This window comes from Bos grunniens, chromosome 23 (genome assembly GCF_055505025.1).
Source record: "Bos grunniens cultivar Pamir isolate PY7600 chromosome 23, Bosgru_T2T1.0, whole genome shotgun sequence".
Lineage (NCBI taxonomy): Eukaryota > Metazoa > Chordata > Mammalia > Artiodactyla > Bovidae > Bos > Bos grunniens.
The window spans coordinates 25,963,360-25,982,579 of NC_141187.1; the positions used below are offsets into that span (position 1 = coordinate 25,963,360).

Sequence of the window (19,220 nt, forward strand, 5' to 3'; positions counted from 1 at the left end):
ATCCTGCCCCAGTGGCCGCCTCGAAGCCAGTGACATTCAAATCTACTTTTCCTACTCAGTTCTTTTTCCTGGGGGACGTTGCTGCATCTTTGCCTAAACAGCACGCCACTGACCCCATTCGGCATGCCAAAACTCACACTACGCATCTTTATTTCAAAAGCTGATACCCAAGAGACATGCCCATATCTGCCCATGTCCCAGGCTGCAGTCAAGGACTCCCACTGGCCCTTACAGTCACCTGTTGGCTTTATTATGTAATTAAATCCATTATTTCCGCTCACACCCTCATCTCTCACCAGCCTACAGAAGAGGGTTTAACTGGAGTCTCTGCCTCAGGACTCAGTCTTCTTCCTCTTCTCTGGCCATCCTAGCTAGAACAGCCACGCTCTTCCAACCTCCCCACTGCTTACAGGAAAACGTCTAACCCTTCCATCTGACATTCCTGAACCTCCTTCCCTCTCCGCCCTTGATTACCACAACTCCCCAAACTCAGTACAATAGCCCTGGACGCCCTTAAGAATGTTCTAGAATATCATTCCATGAAATACTCTCCAAGGCCAACAAATGTTTGGGGAGCAGGTATACTAGACTCATTATGCTCCATTAAAGGCTCTGATAAGTCCTGCAGCAAAGAAACCTGTTTAGCCTATCATTTTCCCAGCCTACTCAGCCTAGAAACTTCTGCAGCACTTCATCTATTAACGGCTCCCTTCAGTTCTCTGCGCGACTTCTCTTGCCTGGAAGATCAGCCCTTCGTTCTGCCTTCCATTTGTGTCTCTGCCTCAATTTCCCTTCGAGGGCCAGCTCTGGCCGCCCCTTCCACAGACTCCTCCTCCTGCCGTCTGTGCCCACACTGCTTCCTTGCCTCACCCCAAAGCCCATGCTGCCTACAGGCCTTCCTGAGATGCAGGGGAGCACGGCAGTGAAAAGCCTGGATTCCGAATTCAGAAAGATGTTAAATCCCAGTCCTGCCTTCAGCAACTCTGATGGGGCTGTTTAGAGTGCTCTGTGCATGGAGAGACAACAGGATGTACTGAAGAGAGCTGCTGACAGGGTCAGCGCAATCAGAAGGGCCGATCCAGCACAGGCTGGGCACATCACATACTCAGGAAGTCATCATCAGCCATTTTTCTTCCAATTTGTTACCGCTGCTTTGCCATTTATCATTTTCTGTGTATCTTTTCGATGGGAAACCACAGAAAGCCCCAAGGCTGTCCCTTCTCCCACTCTTCCCTCTACACAATCAGGTTTAACAAATAATGTGTTGATGCAGTGGCTCACTGGTAAAGAATCTGCCTGCCAATGCAGAAGACACAGGAGACTCAGGTTTGAGCCCTAGGTTGGGAAAATCCCCCAGAGGAGGAAAGGGCCACAGTATTTTTGCCTGGAAATCCCATGGACAGAGGAGCTTGGTGGGCTACAGTCCATGGGGTCACAAAGAGTCAGACACGATTAAGCGAAGGAGCATGCACAAAAGCCAGCATCACAAACAGCAGGTGGGCACACACCTGGGCAGGGAAGTGGAGTCAGCAGCCCCAGGCTATCAGCATTGAGCAAGACGCTGTGGGTCCAAAGATTCTTCAAGCAGTCAAGACCCATACCTTCACTGAAACCCTCCCTGAGATAGTACCATCCAGCCCTGCCCCCACCACCTGTTCACCCGCTACAGCCCTGGAAGGGTAGGGAGGTGCTCGGGAAACCAAGGCGGGTGGATCTCACCCCAAAGTGGACAGGGTGGCCGGTTTCCACAGCCCCACATTGGGCCACGATGACCTGCTGTGTTAGGATTTAACTTGAAATTTTCAATTGCTGTTTCTAAAAGCTTAAATTTTCACCACAGGCCCTTTCATTCATGTGACTTGCTCGGTTAATAACTGAAACTGAGAAGTTTCATTTCCACTTCTGGTCCACCCTGACTTGCGTTTTTCCTGATGTGTCTGTAGTCGCTTCCCCGAATGGCTTGAAACACCCCCGTTTCACCCTCTGAACCTCTCTTCAAAAGGCTTCAGAAAGATTTCCCTGGTGATCCAGTGGCTAAGACTCTACACTCCCAACGCTGGGGACTCAGGTTCAATCCCCGATAGGGGAACTAGATCCCACACGCTACAACTAAAGATCTGGAGTAGCCAAATCAATAAATATTTTCTTTAAAAAAGGCTTCAGAAAAGCACACTCTTATTTACAGCAGGTGGGAATGACGTCTCTAAGATCCAGGGCGCGAGCTTATATCTACAGCATCCCCTGGCAGCTCCGTGGACCCCCCTCTCCAGCTCCCCCACCCAACACACCCGAATTCCCACTCCACCTCCAGGTGCTTCCCCATTCTCCTCTCTCCATTCAGCTTTCCTGTTCTCCAAGCAACAGGCTCTGCACCAATCCAAACTTTTCATCTTTCCATCTCCAAAATGGTAACAGCCTTAATGTGCCTTTTCTGCTTACCAAAACTATATTTCGTTGAAAAAATATAGATAGAAGCATGGAAAAAAATTAAATTACAGTTGTGCCACACACAGAAAACAAAACCATCGACTATATCTTGATAATTATCCTTACCACTGTCTTTTTATAAAAATAACACAAATCCAAGTTTTTAGAGAGGACCACACTGACATTACATTCTATAACCTGATTTAAAAAGAAACACACACCCATAGGCTATGGACAGCCTTCTGTGACATTGCATATAGATTTATGTCACCATTTTCAACTGATCTAACCAATCCCTTACTGGCAGGCATTCAGAAACAACCTCAACTTTTAAAAATGCTAACATCTCAAAATATTTGGATATACCATTGTCTGGGGGGAAAGGTCAGAATTTGGTCTGTGCATTTCTATTACAATCATGAAAAACCACAGTATCCAGGTGTCTCACCGGTAAAGAATCTGCCTGCCAGTGCAGGAGACACAGGAGACACGAGTTCGATCCCTGGGTCAGGAAGATCCCCTGGAGTAAGAAATGGCAACCCACTCCGGTATTCATGGACAGGGGAGCCTGGCAGGTTACAGTTCATGGGGTCACAAAGAGTCGGACATGACTAAGCTCTCACGTACACTGGGCAGAGTAAAACTTAAATCAACTGTGCTAAGCAGGAGGGCTCAAAGAAATCTGTTTATAAGAGTGGCATTCAAACAGCAAAGAAAGTCATTCAGTAAAAGCAATTCGTAAAATGCAAATACCATATTATTTTTAAAAATGCTATGATGGGCTGTGCATGGATGGGCTGTGCACGGATGAGCTGTGCTCGGGTGCTTAGTCGCTAAGTTGTGTCTGACTCTTTGGGACCCTATGGACAGCTATCAGTGGGATTCTCTAGGCAAGGATACTGGAGTGGGTTGCTATGTCCCCCTCCAGGGCATCTTCCCGACCCAGGGATGAAACTCAGGTCTCCTGCACTGGCAGGTAGATTACCACCTGAGAAGCTCATGACAGGCCACACCATAGTATAACATAGTTCAAGCAGCACATCTCCACTTCATTGGACCACAGAGTTTTCTTTCGAGGGGGAGAAGGAGACAGTAGTCTGAAGTCATATGATCTTTGAGAAGGGGAAGAGGTGAGAGGTAATTCTGAGGCTTGATCACTTGAGGGAGCCCAGTGAACCATGGGCTGAGGGCTCAGAGCCCACCAAGGAGAAAACCTCAGCAAACGTACCCCATTTCCACATTTCTTAGCAGTCTTGGTGGCCCAGGCAGCAAATGGTGTATCTGGTGTGGCGTGGATACATCAAGACTATATATAAATATATATGAAAATGAGAGACAACAGAAAAGCAGCTGCCTGATGATGGCTTGTGAGGGTCACAGAATTAATTAGTATTCATGAATAATGAACACTGATGGAGTCCTTGATATCAAGCTCTGTGAAAATGCTGTATGTACACGCACTATTAGCTCACAAAAAACTCAATGAGATAAGCACAATTATTTTCATTCCCATTTTACTGAGCTTGTGTGGGGCACAGTTGAGGATCTTAAATTAGTGAAGTGGAGGAGCCGGTAAAGAACCAGGCAGTGTGAAAGCAACGTCTGCACTCCCAAGCTGTACATGCTCTGGGGTATTTACAAGCCCGGCACGACCTGGCAACATGACTTTGGGAAACAGGGTGCCCACCCGGATGGCAAGGGCAGCCGAGCCTCACACCAGCAGTCTGTTTTCCAGGAGAAGGAGAGCCTGGGAGTGAACCATCCCAATAAACCCGCACAAGAACACCACAACTGCCTTTCACTTCCCGGAGGTCTCCATGGAAATGCACAGAACCAATTGCGCCCTGGAGCCAGGCCTCTCCGATCTGTTTGGTTTTATACATGCCCCTCATCTGGGACTTTGGCCACGTCACCATGGTCTTTTTTTTTTTTTTTAGCAGTAAAGTGGAGCGAAGGCACTTGGGACTAATCACAGCTGAAAGATCGTCTATTTAGCTTCAGCGTGCTGGGAGGAAGGGCAAGGAGACTATATTTGGGCAAACCGTTGATGGGGGGTTCAGTGGAGTGCTGGCTTGGGTGGCAGTGCCCTTCTCCCACCCGAGCCTGCCCCCACCCAAGCCATGTGGCTCGAGCACTTGGCTCTGACACAAGCACATCCCTGAATCCTCCCTGGGGCTCCGAGGAGCAGAGGCAGCACCGCCACTCCAGGAAGTGATGCAGTGAGAAAACCAGCACGGAGCCAACAGGAAGCCAGGGAGCCCTGCAGCACGAGGTGGTAACGTGGCCCCCGCCCCAGCTGCAGAAGCCCCCCAGCGATCAAGCTCAGACAGAGCCCCTCACAACTCTGGCCACAAGGAACTGTGACCACTGGTTTTCCTATCCCTCCTCCACATGAGGCAGAGCACTCCACGTGAGTCTCAATCATCTCCAGGTCCCAGGCACCTTCAATCAGCAGGGGCTCAATAAATATTTGAGCTTCCCCGGTGACTCAACAGTAAAGAATCTGTCTGCCAATGCAGGAGACCTGGGTTTGACCCAGGTCAGGGAGATCCCAGATCGGGAAGATCCCCTGGAGGAGAAAATGGCAATCCACTCCAGTATTCTTGCCTGGGAGATCCCACGGACAGGAGAGCCTGGCAGGCTGCACAGTCCATGGGGTCTCAAGAGTCGGACACAACTGAGCAACTAAACAACAAATAAACAACAATGACAAATTTAAAAGAGTTCTGGTAATGGTTGTATAACAATGGGAATGTCCTTAATGCTACGGAACTGTACACTTAAATGGAAATATCAGGGTAGGGGGGTAAAAGGGCTATGGGATTATATGAAGTCATGTGTGTGAAACTTCTGAAAATTGTAAAGGACTATGGAATTTAAAGAATCTTCCATTCAACTTAAAAAATTAAAAATTGTAAATGGTAAGATACTAACTAGTATGTCATGTATAGTGAAAGTGAAGTCGCTCAGTCATGCCTGACTCTTTGCGACCCCATGGACTGTAGCCCACCAGGCTCCTCCATCCATGGGATTCTCCAGGCAAGAACACTGGAATGGGTTGCCATATCCTTCTCCAGGGGATCTTCCCAACCCAGGGATCGAACCCAGGTCTCTTGCATTGCAGGCAGATGCTTTAACCTCTGAGCCACCAGGGAAACCCATGTTATGTATATTTTACCACAATTTTAAAAAAAATAACACATATCACAGAAAAATAACAGGTGGTGACACTCAGATGCTTCTAACACCCATTGTATGAAATGTGGCCTTGTGTGCATTGAATAATTTGAGTTTAACAAGTATGGGGTGGGTTTAATAAGGTAACAATTAACAGTGAACCATGATTTACTGAAACAAAATGTCACAGAGGTGGCAAACGGGACACTCAGTAGGCCCTTCCAGGTATCCTAAAGCAGGAAGAGTCAATAAACGTGTAAGGGGTCAGAGACAAAGCCCCACATCCATCCAAGAAACCAGACTCTTCCCCACATACTTTCAACCCCAGATCTGAGAGCTGGCACCCCACCGGTCACAGGAGTGCGAGCGGTCCACACACCTGTTTCACTCCCAGCTCTTTCTAACAGGACGGGAGGGTGGCAGTCTACAGAGCAGACCTGTGTGTGTGTGCCCAGTGGCTCTGCTGCGTCCAACTATGAGAGCCCGTGGACTGCAGCCTGCCAGGCTCCCTCTGTCCATGGGATTTCCCAGGCAAGAATACTGGAGCGGGTTGCCACTTTCCTAAGCCACTTCCTCCTCCAAGGGATCTTCCCCGACTCAGGGATCGAACCCTCATCTCCTGTGTCTCGGTAGACAGATTCTTGACCACTGAGCCACCAGGGAAGCCCGAGTAAACCTGTGGATGTTACTAAATCCTACTGGAAAGGGAGGGCCAGTAGATCTGAGATGTTCCTCTACTTTGGTAAGTTTATGTGGTGCATGAATCTCCAAGGAAGGGGGCCTGGTAGGAAGAGTTTCATGTACCCCTCTGACCCAGAAACTTCCAGCCTCCTGTCACCATGCCAGGGATTCCAACATCCTGGAACTCGAATCAGGAAATATCAGTGTGAGTAGATGGATTATTTAGAATATCCTGAGTGCATACCTGGCTCCCCAATTTACTAGCTGTGTGACCTCAGGCAAGTTATGTGAATTCCCTTGGCCTCAGTTTTCTTCTCTTTAAAATGGAGTCAGGACTCGGGCTCTGAAGTCAGACAAGTGGGCTGTCGATCCTGGCTCTGGCCTCTTGACCAATGGAAGCCTGGTTAGGCTCCCTGCTCTTTGCAGACCTCAGTTCCCTCGTCTGTACTATGGGAGCAACCACAGTATCCACCTACTAAGGGTGGCTTGGAGGGCGGGATAACGGGACCCAAGGAAGGTGCTCACAGCAGTGCTTGGCACAAGGTCAGCACTCAGCAGACTTTGTCCTTTGACCCCACAAGCTGTAAAGTGCTACATGAACGTCAGCATCCTCTGAGGCTCCAGCCAAGTCCCACTCTTCTCTGACGAAACTTCCCTTGCTGGAATCTAAAAGCTTTCTCAATTCCAGGCTTACACAGTGGGTAAAACCACTGTATTCACCACAAGTATATTCAGCATTTAGTTATAAGCTGATATCTAGCACTATTTCCTACACTGATATCTAGTGATTCAGATAGAATTCTTATCTCAAGTTTTTTTCCAAAACAGAACTGAGAGGAGTTAGATGAATTTAAAAGCTACATACACCTACTGTTAGAAAAAAAAAATTAAGGGAAAGATATAACACTGAAAACTAAAGTCTTCCATGAGCTACCTGGGGGAGAGACATAATTGATGTTGACAGTCTGCTATGATTTTTCCGGATTTTGCCTTTGCATATACAAATGTTTTTTAGTATTATTAAAATGGACTCAAGCAATGGCTCCCTGTTTCCTAAGCCGAGGAGCAAATCCAAACGCTGGGTGTCCACAGCCCTGAGACCAGTGCAGACTCATCTTCCATAACTTCCTTCCTGAGCCACCTCCCCGACTTTGGCAACACAGAGCCACTTCCCACTCCCTAACCTCTCTGTCCCTTCCACACATCCTCTCTCTGCCTGGAACACCTACCTTCTCCCAGGTCCATCTGCCTGGCCAGCACCCCTCGGGCCTTGAGGCCCAGCACACGTATCTCGTGTTTACAGTGACTCACTCTGTACCTTTGCACACAAGAGCACCAAGGATACTGCCCCCTCCCACAGGACTCCGGGCCCTTGTGACAGCAGGACCTTCACCTTTCCATCTGTGACCCACTTGGCAGAGAGCGCACGCCCGGTCTGAGTCGGGCTGAATGAACAGATGAGAAAGGCCGAGGCTGGCAGTGAGGAGGCGTGAACTGTTAGAGGCTGCGAGAGTGTTCAGAGCAGGTGGTGCCGGTGCGACATGGGAGGTGACACAGGAGGTGACGTCTAGGGAGAAGCTAGAGTCAGTCAACAAAACGGGAGACAGGGGATGGGGGAGGGGTGCATACACAAAGCAGGAGGCAGGCAAGAGGAATGTTCAGGAAGCACTAGGGTGGTTTGCGATGAGGGGTCAGGGCAGGAGCAGGCTGAGCTTGGAGGACAAAGGCTGGTCAGACTCCAGGGGGACCTGGAATGCCACACTGGGCTCCTCAGACTTCAGGTGGGCACCACCAGAGGCCTGGAAGGGAGTGAGACCCAGACCCAGCTCTGAGCCAGACGACGTCCATGGAGAAGGGACCACAGAGGAGGCCAGACAGGAGGCCGAGGACCAAGCTGGGACTCACTGTAGCCATTCAGGGGGGAGACATCCAGGGTGTGAGCAAAGGTTGAGGAGCAGTAAGGGTGAGCAGGGATGCGGGGCAGCTCAGAAGGTCAAGCCGGTGGGACTAAGAGACCAGACGTGGGCCAGTGACCACAGGGGTCTGTTCCGACAGATGCACTTGCTTTACTTCCCTCTGCTGTAGACCACGTAAACTACAGGCAGTGGGGGCCAGGGCTGTTAAGATGACGGGTGATCACCAACGGGCCTCGGGAAGAAGACCCCCACGGTTCCACCCGGGTTCGAGAGGTCAGACAAGGGCCCGATCCCCTCGTTTTGTCTCCAGGAGCTTGGCACCAGCACAGAGATGGCAGACACATGTCAAAGATGATGACTGACATCCATCAGCACCCACCGCCTGACGGACGGAGCACAGACAGCCCCTTATGTACAGTGAGCGAAGCAACTTCGTGAACAAAATGAAGCTGTGCACAGGCCGAGCCTCTCTCCTCCCCTCCCCAGTCAACCCCCATCCCCCAACCCCAGGAAACCTCCCCAAAGGGCTCCCCCGCCCTCCGCCTCCTCTGACACTGGAACAAACCCTGCTTCCCTGGGTCAGGCTGCTGTACTTGAACATAAGCCCCTTCATGGCTTATGTAGCGAGAAAAAAAGGGGAGGGGGGGTGAAGATGTTCCATCTGTCTGAGGCCTGACTTCTTAAAAAATTAGAAATCGCGTTAGACACAAAACATACTGTCTGAGTAAGTCTGAAGGACACTTCAGTGATAAGGTCACACAAAGGCAGCAGCAGACAGTGGCTCAGAGCAACACTCGCGTTCAAGGGCAACTCTGCACCGGGGCAGCCAGGTCACAGCGGGTCCCACACAACCGCCTGGTCACAGTGTCTGCCACACTGGGTGGATAGAGAGAGTCTCTGAATGGACACCAGAAAGTTCAGATGTGGGGGGCCCAGGGAAAGTGGGGGGCCAGGGCATACTTCCCAGTTGGGGTGGAGACTGAAATTTTATTAGGAGGTAGGAGGAGATCTCCTGGGGAGTCCCTGCCACAGCCTTCTGATCAGACTCCTCACCTCCAACCTCACCCCCCAGGGATCAGCAGAGCAGAGGACGGAGTCTCAGGTCACTGCCCTCCCAAAGCTCTTCAAAGGCCCCCAGTACCTCCAGGAGAAAGTCTCAGGCTGGCGGCCACCACCTACCTGCCCACGGTTGTCTATCTGCCCAGCCACTGCTCCATCTGAACTTGTTCTTTCTCCTGTAACCTTGGATCACATACCCACGCTTCCTATAACTGTACGTGAAGTGAGTGCAGGCAAGGACCTGAGTGACTACCCAGTGTGGCGGTCACAGGACAGGGCACAGGGCTGACCTCCCCGGACACCCTGTTCCCAGCTGCATTCCAAATGCCGAGGGAGCCGCAAAGGGGAGCCCCACAAGTCAAGACGTCTCTCCAACACCTCCTGAGAGCAACATGAACAACAGGGCATATGCACTCAGCTGATGCCCTGCACCCAGCGACCCTCTAAGCGCTGTGGCTGTATCAACATTTCATCTTTTGTGTTGCTGTTTCTAATCCTCCCAACGACTCTCAGACATAGTGTTACCCCCATTTTCCAGATGAGGAAGCTGAGGCACGGAGTGATGAAATCATCTACAGAGACGATGCTGCTAGGACAGGGAAAACCAGGATTCAGACTCAGGCCATGTGGCCCCAGGCCCATGACCTCAGTCCCATAATTCATGCCTCTGACAGTCCTTAACAGAACCACACCTTAAAGACCCCCCATTTCACATTACTACACAAACAAAACCCACAAAAACCAAATTCTCAGAAAGCTACACGGAGACCAGCATGTCCAACAGAACTTTCTCGAAATGTGGCCAGTGTGGCTGAGCAACTGAACCTTTTGTATTATCTTGATGAGTTTACACCGAAACAGCTGGGTGTGGCGTGTGGCTGCCTACTGGACGGCACGTGTGAGGCCTGTGTTGGCTGAGTCCACAACTGTGACAGCACAAATGCTAACCGTAATGGATAATCCCTCCTCGAAACTAGGCTTCAGAAGGATGTCACCAAGTGCTGATGCCTCTCCTTTACAACATCTCTCCATCCCTTTAACTCGCTCCCATAATCTCGAGGCAGAAAGCATGCCCGTGGTCAGAGGAGCTGAAGAGGCCTTGCAGATGGAGTGGGACCCTACCAGCTGGCCGGCAACGCCTTAAGAACGCTGCTGTGGGTGTGGGGTTAGGGTGGCTTCAGACTCTAGGTTCACCCCACTGATGTGAAATTAAGAGGCCACAGATGTGTGTGTGTGTGTGTGTGTGTGCGTGTGTGTGCGTGTGCATGTGTGTATGTGGCATATCACTGAATATGCACACACGCTACAGCCCAGGGCCCAGGACCACCCTGAGCACCTGTGTGATGAACACTGGGCGGGCAGGGCAGACGCTGGCCATTCTGCCCAGGACAGTGGCCTCTTCTTGCTCTTCCCAGGTCCCCCGTCAGCCTCTTTCAAACAGTAGTCACAAAATCCGTATCAACAGTTACTCCTTGCCCATCAAGCACCACAGTTACTAAGCCCATGCCCTAGAGCCCAAGTGTCACAACTACTAAAGCTCCACTCACTCTAGAGCCCGTGCTCTGCAGTAAGAGAACCCACTGCAAGGAGAAGCCTGCGCATCACCACTAGTGAGCAGCCCCACTCGCCACAAGACAAAGTCTGAGGGCCGTGACAAAAGCCCAGTGCAGCCAAAAAAAGGAAAAGAAACCCTCTTCAGAGGTAGGACAACTGAGGCTCTGGGGATGATGTCCTTTTCACCCCTACCAACTCAAATCATGTTGGGGTTTGATGTTGAAAATCTTAAGAAACCATATGGAGGAGTTCTTCAAACCTCAACCAAAGCTCCAACCAATGACAGCCTCTGCGTACCAGAAATCACACCTGCATGCATGCACACACACACCCCGCCTTCGGTCAGTTCACTCATCCACGAAGCTGTGTCATACACAATGCCTAGGAGTCACCACCACACTTGTCCTCTGCTCAGGGTGTTGGGGCTCTATTCGATAAATCCCCTCTTCCGCCAATGGCAATGGCTTGAAGGTGAGGCCCAGCCATCTGTAACTCTGTAAGCTGCACCTGCCGCTTTCATCAAATTCAAGATTTTACTTCTATCTGCAAAACAGACTATCAGCTTCAAGCTACAACGTCATGACCTCCTTGGAGAGGAGGTCACCATGTTCACATTCGTCCCCAGAGCTCACACAGGCATACAGCAGGCACTCAGTCAGCAAAGAGCTGCCAAATAAATGCATGCAGCACACTGAAGAAAGATCTATCAGTCTCAAGGCTTCTGCACACACAGTTGCATTCAAATGCAGCATCTGGAAAGCCAGTGAACAGAAGTGTAAAAACACATTGGACCTGAGTTAGATGATGTGGGTTCAAGCCCCGAGCTTGCCAGAAATTCACTCGATCGTCCTGGGCAAATCACTCAACCTCTGGGGTCTTGTTTTCCCCTTCTATGAATGTAGTAGATTTTCCTTTAGCCCCTGGGCTTGTCAAACATGAAGAAAAGCTGTGCCTTGAGCGGTGACCACGATATTAACTTGATGAAAAGGTCAATGAAGATGTCACCACCAGAGGCAACAATTCTCACGCAGATGTGGACCAAGAGCAGGCAGTGACTTTAACAGGAGGTAAAGCTTCTGCCCACTCACCCTTGGTCACATATGACACACATATTCGGGTTACTCTCTGGAGTCTCTATCAGGGATTCGCAAATTGCAATGACTGTTCCAGGAAGAAAAGTCTCCACATGGAACAATGACCTCCAGACATTACTTCCAGGTAATAAACGGATTCCACTCAGACAAAGAAAAATAAAGCAGCCCTTGGCTACATTCCGTAGACGCCCCATTCATGGAAGCATCAGGGCTGAGCTCTAAGTGTGAGCCAGACGGGGCTGACTTCTTGTCTTGGCTCTGACTCGGAGAGGATGGTCCTTGGCCAAGTCTCTGCTCTAGAAGCCAGGCTCTGGATGGGTATGACAACCCCCATAAACCATCCAGATTACAGGGTGAGGCCAGTAAAGCATTTCACAGATGGAGACTGCTGCCAACCCCTCGAGACAGATGAGGGAAGCTGTCGAGAGGCAACGTGGCTCGGGTGGAGAACCACAGAGCAGCACCTCACCTAACCCTGCATGTCCCCAAATTCCCTCCAGGGGCCTCCCAGGCCCCCACTCATGATGACCGGGCTCCGTTCCTTCGTGCAGGAAAGCTACGTGAACCTGCACGGTCCAGGAGACCCGCTTGCAAAGCTCTTTAAACCTCACAGTCAACCCCCAACGTTACCCAGCTGTGAGTAAGCTAGGCTGGGTTTCTTTCCACCCGAGACACCTGAGACGTGGGAGCAAGTCGAAGCTGTATATGAGATAAAGGTGTGCTCGTGAAATGAGAAGGGCTGTGTCAGGAGCCGTGGTGGTAGCTTTACTGCTTTCTCCCCCCAGCTTTTTTTTTTTTTTTTTAACTCCTTTTTCTTTAACCATTAGGTACCAATGGACACCAGATACACAGAGCTGGATAAAAAGGTTACGAGATCATATCAGTGAAGTTTCCCACCACGGCCTGCTAAAAGCACTCTGGTTGATTAGAAAGCACTTCTGTAGTTTGGGAACTCTAATCCCCTCTTATCAACCCTTCAGCTTAGGCATTTATCAGGGTGGGAACGGGGGATACATCTGCCATAGAGTGATTTCTGGTGCCCCTGCCCACGATGAAGCAGATCAAAAAAGGAGCTCATGCCTGCCAGACTGAAGTTTTCTCCATAGCAACACATGGGACTCTGCAAACAGGCAGGACTAAGGCGCTCTGTTGTGACTGGGCTGGACAGTGGTCCGGAGAAGCAGCAGCCGGAGGGTGCAGACACAAAGCAGGCGAGAGGGAAGTGGCAAGGTCAGGGCTGGCAGGGCAGCTGACAACCACATATCTGAGACCCTCTAGTACGCCCAGCCCACCTTTCAATAAGATGGATGGAAGAGGGACAACTGATGTTCTCCGGGGAAAGAGGCACCTGGGGTATTGTGATTGTCCCCTTTGGGGCAGACGGCTGGCACTGGAGAACTCGGGGGAAATGTCTCACGGAAAAATAGGTCATATCTAAATGGAAATTGGGGCCAGCATGATGGCGGAAGGTGTGCTCACACGCCCAACTGGGACGCCAGTAACAGAGACCAGCGTGGTTGCTGAGACCATCAACTGAGTGCCTGCATGCCAGGCCCAGTGCGAGACATTTACACATTATCCTGTGGTGAGAGTTAAAAACTCACTCACTGATCAACACCTCCTTTCTGGCCGTCACATTTTTGCCAAGGGAATAAGTAAGGATCACTGAGGAACCCTTACGTCCCACAGGAGAGGGTTTGACACTTCAGGTAGACCAGGAGGAACTCTAGCTCCAAATCTCTGTTCTGTTGTTCAGATCACTGAAATGCGGGTAGAAATCCAATCACAGAACAAGGGCATCCCAGAGACAGCCCTTCTCGGCTTCCCCTGACTCATTTCTTTAGAACACCACTGATGGGCCACGTCAGAGGCAGGAGAGGAAGACGCGTAAGTCAGGAACTATACAAGCTGGCAGAGGAACGTCTTCAAAAGCACATTTGGAGTTAGTCAAAGAGAGGCGGCACATACCCATGGATGAACATCTGTGCCGTATACACAGCTCTTCGTCTTAACAGAACAGACGCAGAACTGTCTTAGGGCACTCATGAATGCTAAGGGGCAGGACCGGCAGCCTCACTGCGGGTTGCGGTGCCTACGGGGACGCCTGGCAGGATGTGGACTGGTGCCACGGGACCCATGTCCTGCCAGGTTGTAACACAACCGGCTCCCACTGTATATGCTGCAAACACATCACCCTGACAAGCTGACCGTGGCAACCAGTCAGCAACCAGGAAGAAGGTGGTTCCTGGGGAAAAGGTGGCCCTACTACATCTGTCTCCAAAACAGTTTGAAAGCAAAAGCCAGCCACTGCCCTCAAAGTTCTGAGTCCAAAATTTTTAAAGTCATCATGGACCAAAACAGAAACCCAACCTTCAAATGATGGGCCCAGAATTTCAGAACCGTTTCCATGCTGCAGACTGGCAGCGCTTGCAAATGAGCTTGGGCAACAAACAAAAGTTTCTGTCTTGAAATAACTTTAGAGGTAATATACAAGTGGCCTCGTCTCTGCTGGATGTGCCCCCCCTTGTTCTCATTCTCCGATTGCTAATGAGCGCCTTTTCCTCTCTCTTTCCCTGCCTGGTTTAGTCTGAAACGTGGCACCAAAGGAACAGGACACTGGAAAGGGAAGGGAAAGGGGAGGGAATGCGGCTTTCAAATCGGACACACACCCCACTGGCTGCCCACACCCTGAAGGCCGCTGGGGCCGGACTCCACCTAACAGGCCTGAAGGACCCAAAGTGTGGAGTAGAAACCCCCCCTTGCACCATCTCTCCCCAGCAGAGTCAAGAAAGAGAGCTGGAAGGGAAGGAGGGGGGGAAATAAAGCTCCACATTCCTGACATTTTTTAGCCGAGTGCCGAGACAGCACAGAACAGCTCTATTCCAAACAGCCTGCAGGATGGAAAGAAAACCTGGGCTCAGGGGGGAAGAGCCTGTCCCCCTACCCCAGCCTCAAAAATGGGAGAAGGAATCTCAGGAGGGTTCAAAACTGAGCCAGATGGAGGTGGGAGGGGAACTCTTTCACGTGTGTTCCCAAAGGAAGCGATCCCAAGGGAAGGAACTTGGAGTCAGCATCTCCCAGGGGACAGAACTAAGGTCCTGAGGTCCCTGCTGGGGAACGAGAGCCCTTCTGAATGCTGGTGAGCTGACCAGTGAGTTGGGGAAGGGGCGAGACACAGAAGAGGTGGAGACCAGTTAGGATGCAAGGGTCGGGGGAGAGGGCCTCAGCTCATTGGCCGAGGTTGGGCAGGGGACCCCAGAGGAGGGAGTGGCCAGGATACTCGCTCTTTGTGGGAAGAATTATAATTGAGTTTTCCTGACTCAGCTTCTGAATGAAGGCATCCTAGCCCTGCCCCAAGTTAGAAACCCAAAAGCCGGCAGTCCCCTCGCCCTGCCTCCCCCTCCACTTTCCATCTCCTTCCGTCTTCAATCGGGCGGTGTTAAGTGCTGGCCTGCCCCCGCACCCTGACCCACATCCCTACCTACACACACAGGCACAGCACCCCTCCAGGGGAGAGCCCAGATGGCCCCGAGTGACAGCAGTAAGTCCCTGACGGTCTCCCCTGTGAGGGCGCCCACATGTGTTTCTCGGAGGTCCCCAGAAGACAGTGAGTTGTTTCCACTCTCATTTGGTAGTTCTAGAAACCTGAGTCTCCCCAAATACCTATCTCCATGGAGCGTCAGCTGGTAGATACGATGAGGACCTTCTGTGTGCCTAGCACAGCAGAACACACATGCTTCGTAAGGGAGGTTGGGGCATGGCCCTCCTCCTCCCAGGCCAGCCCACACTGACCCACATCATACCTCAGTGCACCTTTCCCAGGAGACAACCCGCCTGAAGGCATGGATGCCACCGGACTAAGGCTCTACTGGAAGACGGTGGTGGGACGGACATAGGCATTTCGGCCACGACCCTTTCCACATTTCCCAGTCCAATCCCAAGATGGGGAGGAGAGCAGGGCAGTCTTTTCGCTGTTTTTTCCCACCCTGGGCCTTCTTTCCTCCTCTTCAACATACGGGATTAAGGACTCCTGGCGCTTTCTACCTCCCATAGGCGGCCACGTTTAACCAACAGGACTTTCCACCAGACCACAGGCGGTGAGGGAAGGAGGTATCCGGAGCTCAAATGCTCGGCAGCTCTTTTGGATTAAAGACAGAGTAGGTAGAGTCACCACCCTTAATGAACGCCAGAGACACAGCAGAGGCCCACCAGGCTGCAGAGCGAGCATGTGGCTGTGAGCGCTACAGCTGTCACGTGTGTCTCTCCAACCACACCCTCCCAGACTGGTGACAAGGCATTGGGAGGCCTCTCAGAATGAAGGACAGCAAGGAGATACTGAGGGCATCTGCTGGAGCAAACAAATTCTCTATCCCATAGGCTATTTTTATGGCCAACAATAAAGGTTCAGGCGCAAATGACTTGCTTTTATATTGGGAGATGCTGTTACTGCATTTGCTGCTCACATGATCTCAATTAAACCTCACAATAACCCCCGGGAGAAAGACAGGTTTTTACTAATCTGTACTGACAGGGAAACTGAGGCTGCAGCTGTTTTTTGTTTTTTTTTTTTTAAATTTCATCAGATGAGTGACCAAGCAGAGACAGCAGCACAGGAGATGACCCTGGCCTGACAAAGCCCTTGCCGCGGATATACTGCAAGAGATGTGGGGGTTGAGGGAAGAGTAAAGTGGGCCTGCAGACCCCAATAGTAGTCTCCAGTTACTTCTGACAGACCCTGAAGGCCAGCCAAGGACACGTACACCCATCCAACCCTGGCTCAACCACCACAAGAACATCCCCACCTTGAGGGCAGCTTCCCTGCCTAGCAGGGCCCTCGTTATCCTGAGAGAGGAGATAGGAAACCCAGACACAGAGGGACACGGAAGAGGAAATTAGCCACACCAGAAATCCTCCACATCCAAGGCAACTGATAGATGGTTACAGCTTTCCAGCCCGATCCTGAGATGCAGATAAGCTGCCAATGAAGCGGCACTCACCTTGAGACAAGGCAGACCAGGGCGAGTCCTTCCCTGTTCGCCAGTTCTCCCTGCTTGTGACTATCACATTTTTCTGGCTGTCTGGAGCAGGGAGTCTTCCCATCAGCCCCCTTGGATTCCGACCCCATTCGAGGTAAGTCGGTGAGGCCTGCCCCAGCTGTCCCCTACCCCCACAGTTATGGTAGAATCACCTTTCTCCTAAAAGCAGAGGATATGCCTCGCCTTCACCTTGCTCCTGTCACAGGGAGAAGCTCTAGGTCTACCACACATGGACTGAAGGAACAGTTCACAGAACGTTATGATCACAGGGTACATGAAAACTGGCCTTTGGGGCAAGAGCAAAAAAAAAAGGAGGGGTGTCAGGAGGACCGCAAAGGACACTGCTGGGATGGGGCTAGGGCCGTACCCCGAACACCTCCACTATGGCCCAAAGTTGAGGATGCAAGACCCCGAAAATCAGGTGGGAAGTAGAAAAGGGCCGGGGTCCCTCCCAATGGAAAAGCCCAGAGGAGCTGGCAGCTAGGGCTAGGAAGGGGGAGTTGTGCAATGCCTGCGGGTCTGGGAGTCTCCGGGCTTGGCTCCTGGACACCAGAAAGGAACCTCCGGCTGGGCGGGCTAGGGTGGCAGAGCCGCGTCAGTTCGAGGCCAGGGTTGAGAGTCGGGGCTGCAGAGAGAGCTGCAGGGTCCAGTGGGTACCCAAGGGGGCGGCAGGGCTGGCGGTCACGACGCGGAGCTGGCGGCGGTGTCTGGGCTGACTAGGAGGCCGAGGGGCGCACGGTGCACAAAGCCGGGGGGATGCGGGGGACCGACACGGCGGCCCGGCGCCCGGGCGCAGACGCAGACCCCGGGGGACCCGCAAGGGGACGCCGGGCAGCGCGCGAGAGGGGCGCTCCCCGCCCCGATGTCGCTCACCTCGAACATAAGCCCGATAAGGACGCAGAGCACCAGGCAGAAGCCGATGTCCGCATGGTTGTGGATGACGAACTCCTGGCTGAAGAGCGGGTAACTTTTCGTCCGCCGGCGGAAAGCCATGGCAGTGGGCGCGCACGGCCGGCGGGGCCCGCACCCGGCGCTCAAGAGCCGCCGTGCAAACTTCTCTAGCCCCGGCCCCGCTCCACCCGCCGGCCCGCCGCCCGCCCGCTCGCTCGCCCTCCCGCCGCCGGCCCAGCGCCCAACAACTTCTGGGGCCCGCCCCCTTCCTCCGCCCGCCCCCGCCCCCGCCGCCCGGAACCGCCCCCGGCGCAGCCCCCTCGCCGCCCGCGGCCCTCAATCCGCGCGCCCGGCTCGCTCGGGCCCCGCCCCCCGCGCGCTTAACCCTCTCGCCGCCGCCGGGGACGCGCGGGGGGGCGGGGCCTGGGCCGGTGGGGGCGGTACCCGCGGCCGGGTCCTTCTCGCCCGGCTCGCGCACCCCACTCCGTTCTCCTGTGCTGCGAATCTGCAGTTTCCAGCCGAGGGGCTCACGAACGCTCTGCCCTGCCCGGACAGGAAGTGGGCCCGGGTTTCCCTCTCTCCTCGGTTACCGCTCCTTCCTCCACGGGAAGGGAAGGGCCGCAGGGCCACCGAGAGGTGGGCCGCGCCTCCAGGGTTCTTCCGGGGGTGCGAGCTCTGACCCTGTGGGGCCGAGAGCAGCGCAGGTTGGGCGCAGGAAGGAAAAGCTGCAGGCCGGTTTCCTTGATGGCCCGCGCCCTGCACCGATGATTATGAATGGACGGATAACCAAGTGTTTGTTGAGAGCTAGAGAGCGTTAGGCACGGTTCAGAATGCTGGGAATAAGCGGCAAAGACCTTGCCCTCGGGGAGTTTGCTTTCTAAAGAGAGGAATGGATGAATTCGTGCAGTTTTGTTCTATTGACATTTGAGATCTTTGTGCCACTATCAATGAGTTTCACACCTTTTACCCAAATATCTTCGGTATTAATCTGAAAAAGTGGAAGAATAAACACTGAAGAAGAAAAGAAAGAACTTTCACATTGGAAGTTTCTATTCAGTATTAAGTTTTAGAAGTACTCCTGGAAATGACAAAAGGTATTTTTCATAAATTAATTTATATCGGCAAATATTGGATTTATTCCTACCAATAATGAAGGAGTCAACTAATCACCTTCCAGATATACAAAAATACAAAAATGAGCAAAGAACTATTTAATTCCTAGTTCCTTTTTTATTAGGTCCTCAGCAATTTCACTTATAAGTAAATACAATTTCTTAGAAACGGCACAGTGTAGGAAATGGGGTTGAATCTGGACTTAGCTGGAGTTCCAAGATAAGTTTTCCATCTTAAGTTTCTTGAATCCAGTATTTAGTCTTTGTTCTTTA

The 19,220-nt window shown here is 52.0% G+C and overlaps 1 protein-coding gene across 3 annotated transcripts in view; it reads right to left on the reverse strand.

Annotated features, from left to right (window-relative positions):
- TRAM2 (translocation associated membrane protein 2) overlaps positions 1–18,086 on the reverse strand; it is a 69,339-nt gene extending 51,253 nt beyond the window's left edge. Inside the window, exon 1 of one of the 3 annotated variants that reach the window (XM_086369066.1) lies at positions 17,818–18,086. In XM_086369066.1, the coding sequence (XP_086225192.1) occupies positions 17,818–17,937 (120 nt within the window). In that variant the 5' untranslated portion in view covers positions 17,938–18,086. Of the gene's footprint in view, positions 1–15,711; positions 16,869–16,905; positions 17,756–17,817 lie in introns of those variants that run through there. The other 2 variants (XM_086369072.1, XM_086369070.1) reach the window with 2 other exon arrangements.
- Positions 18,087–19,220: the final 1,134 nt, after the last annotated feature.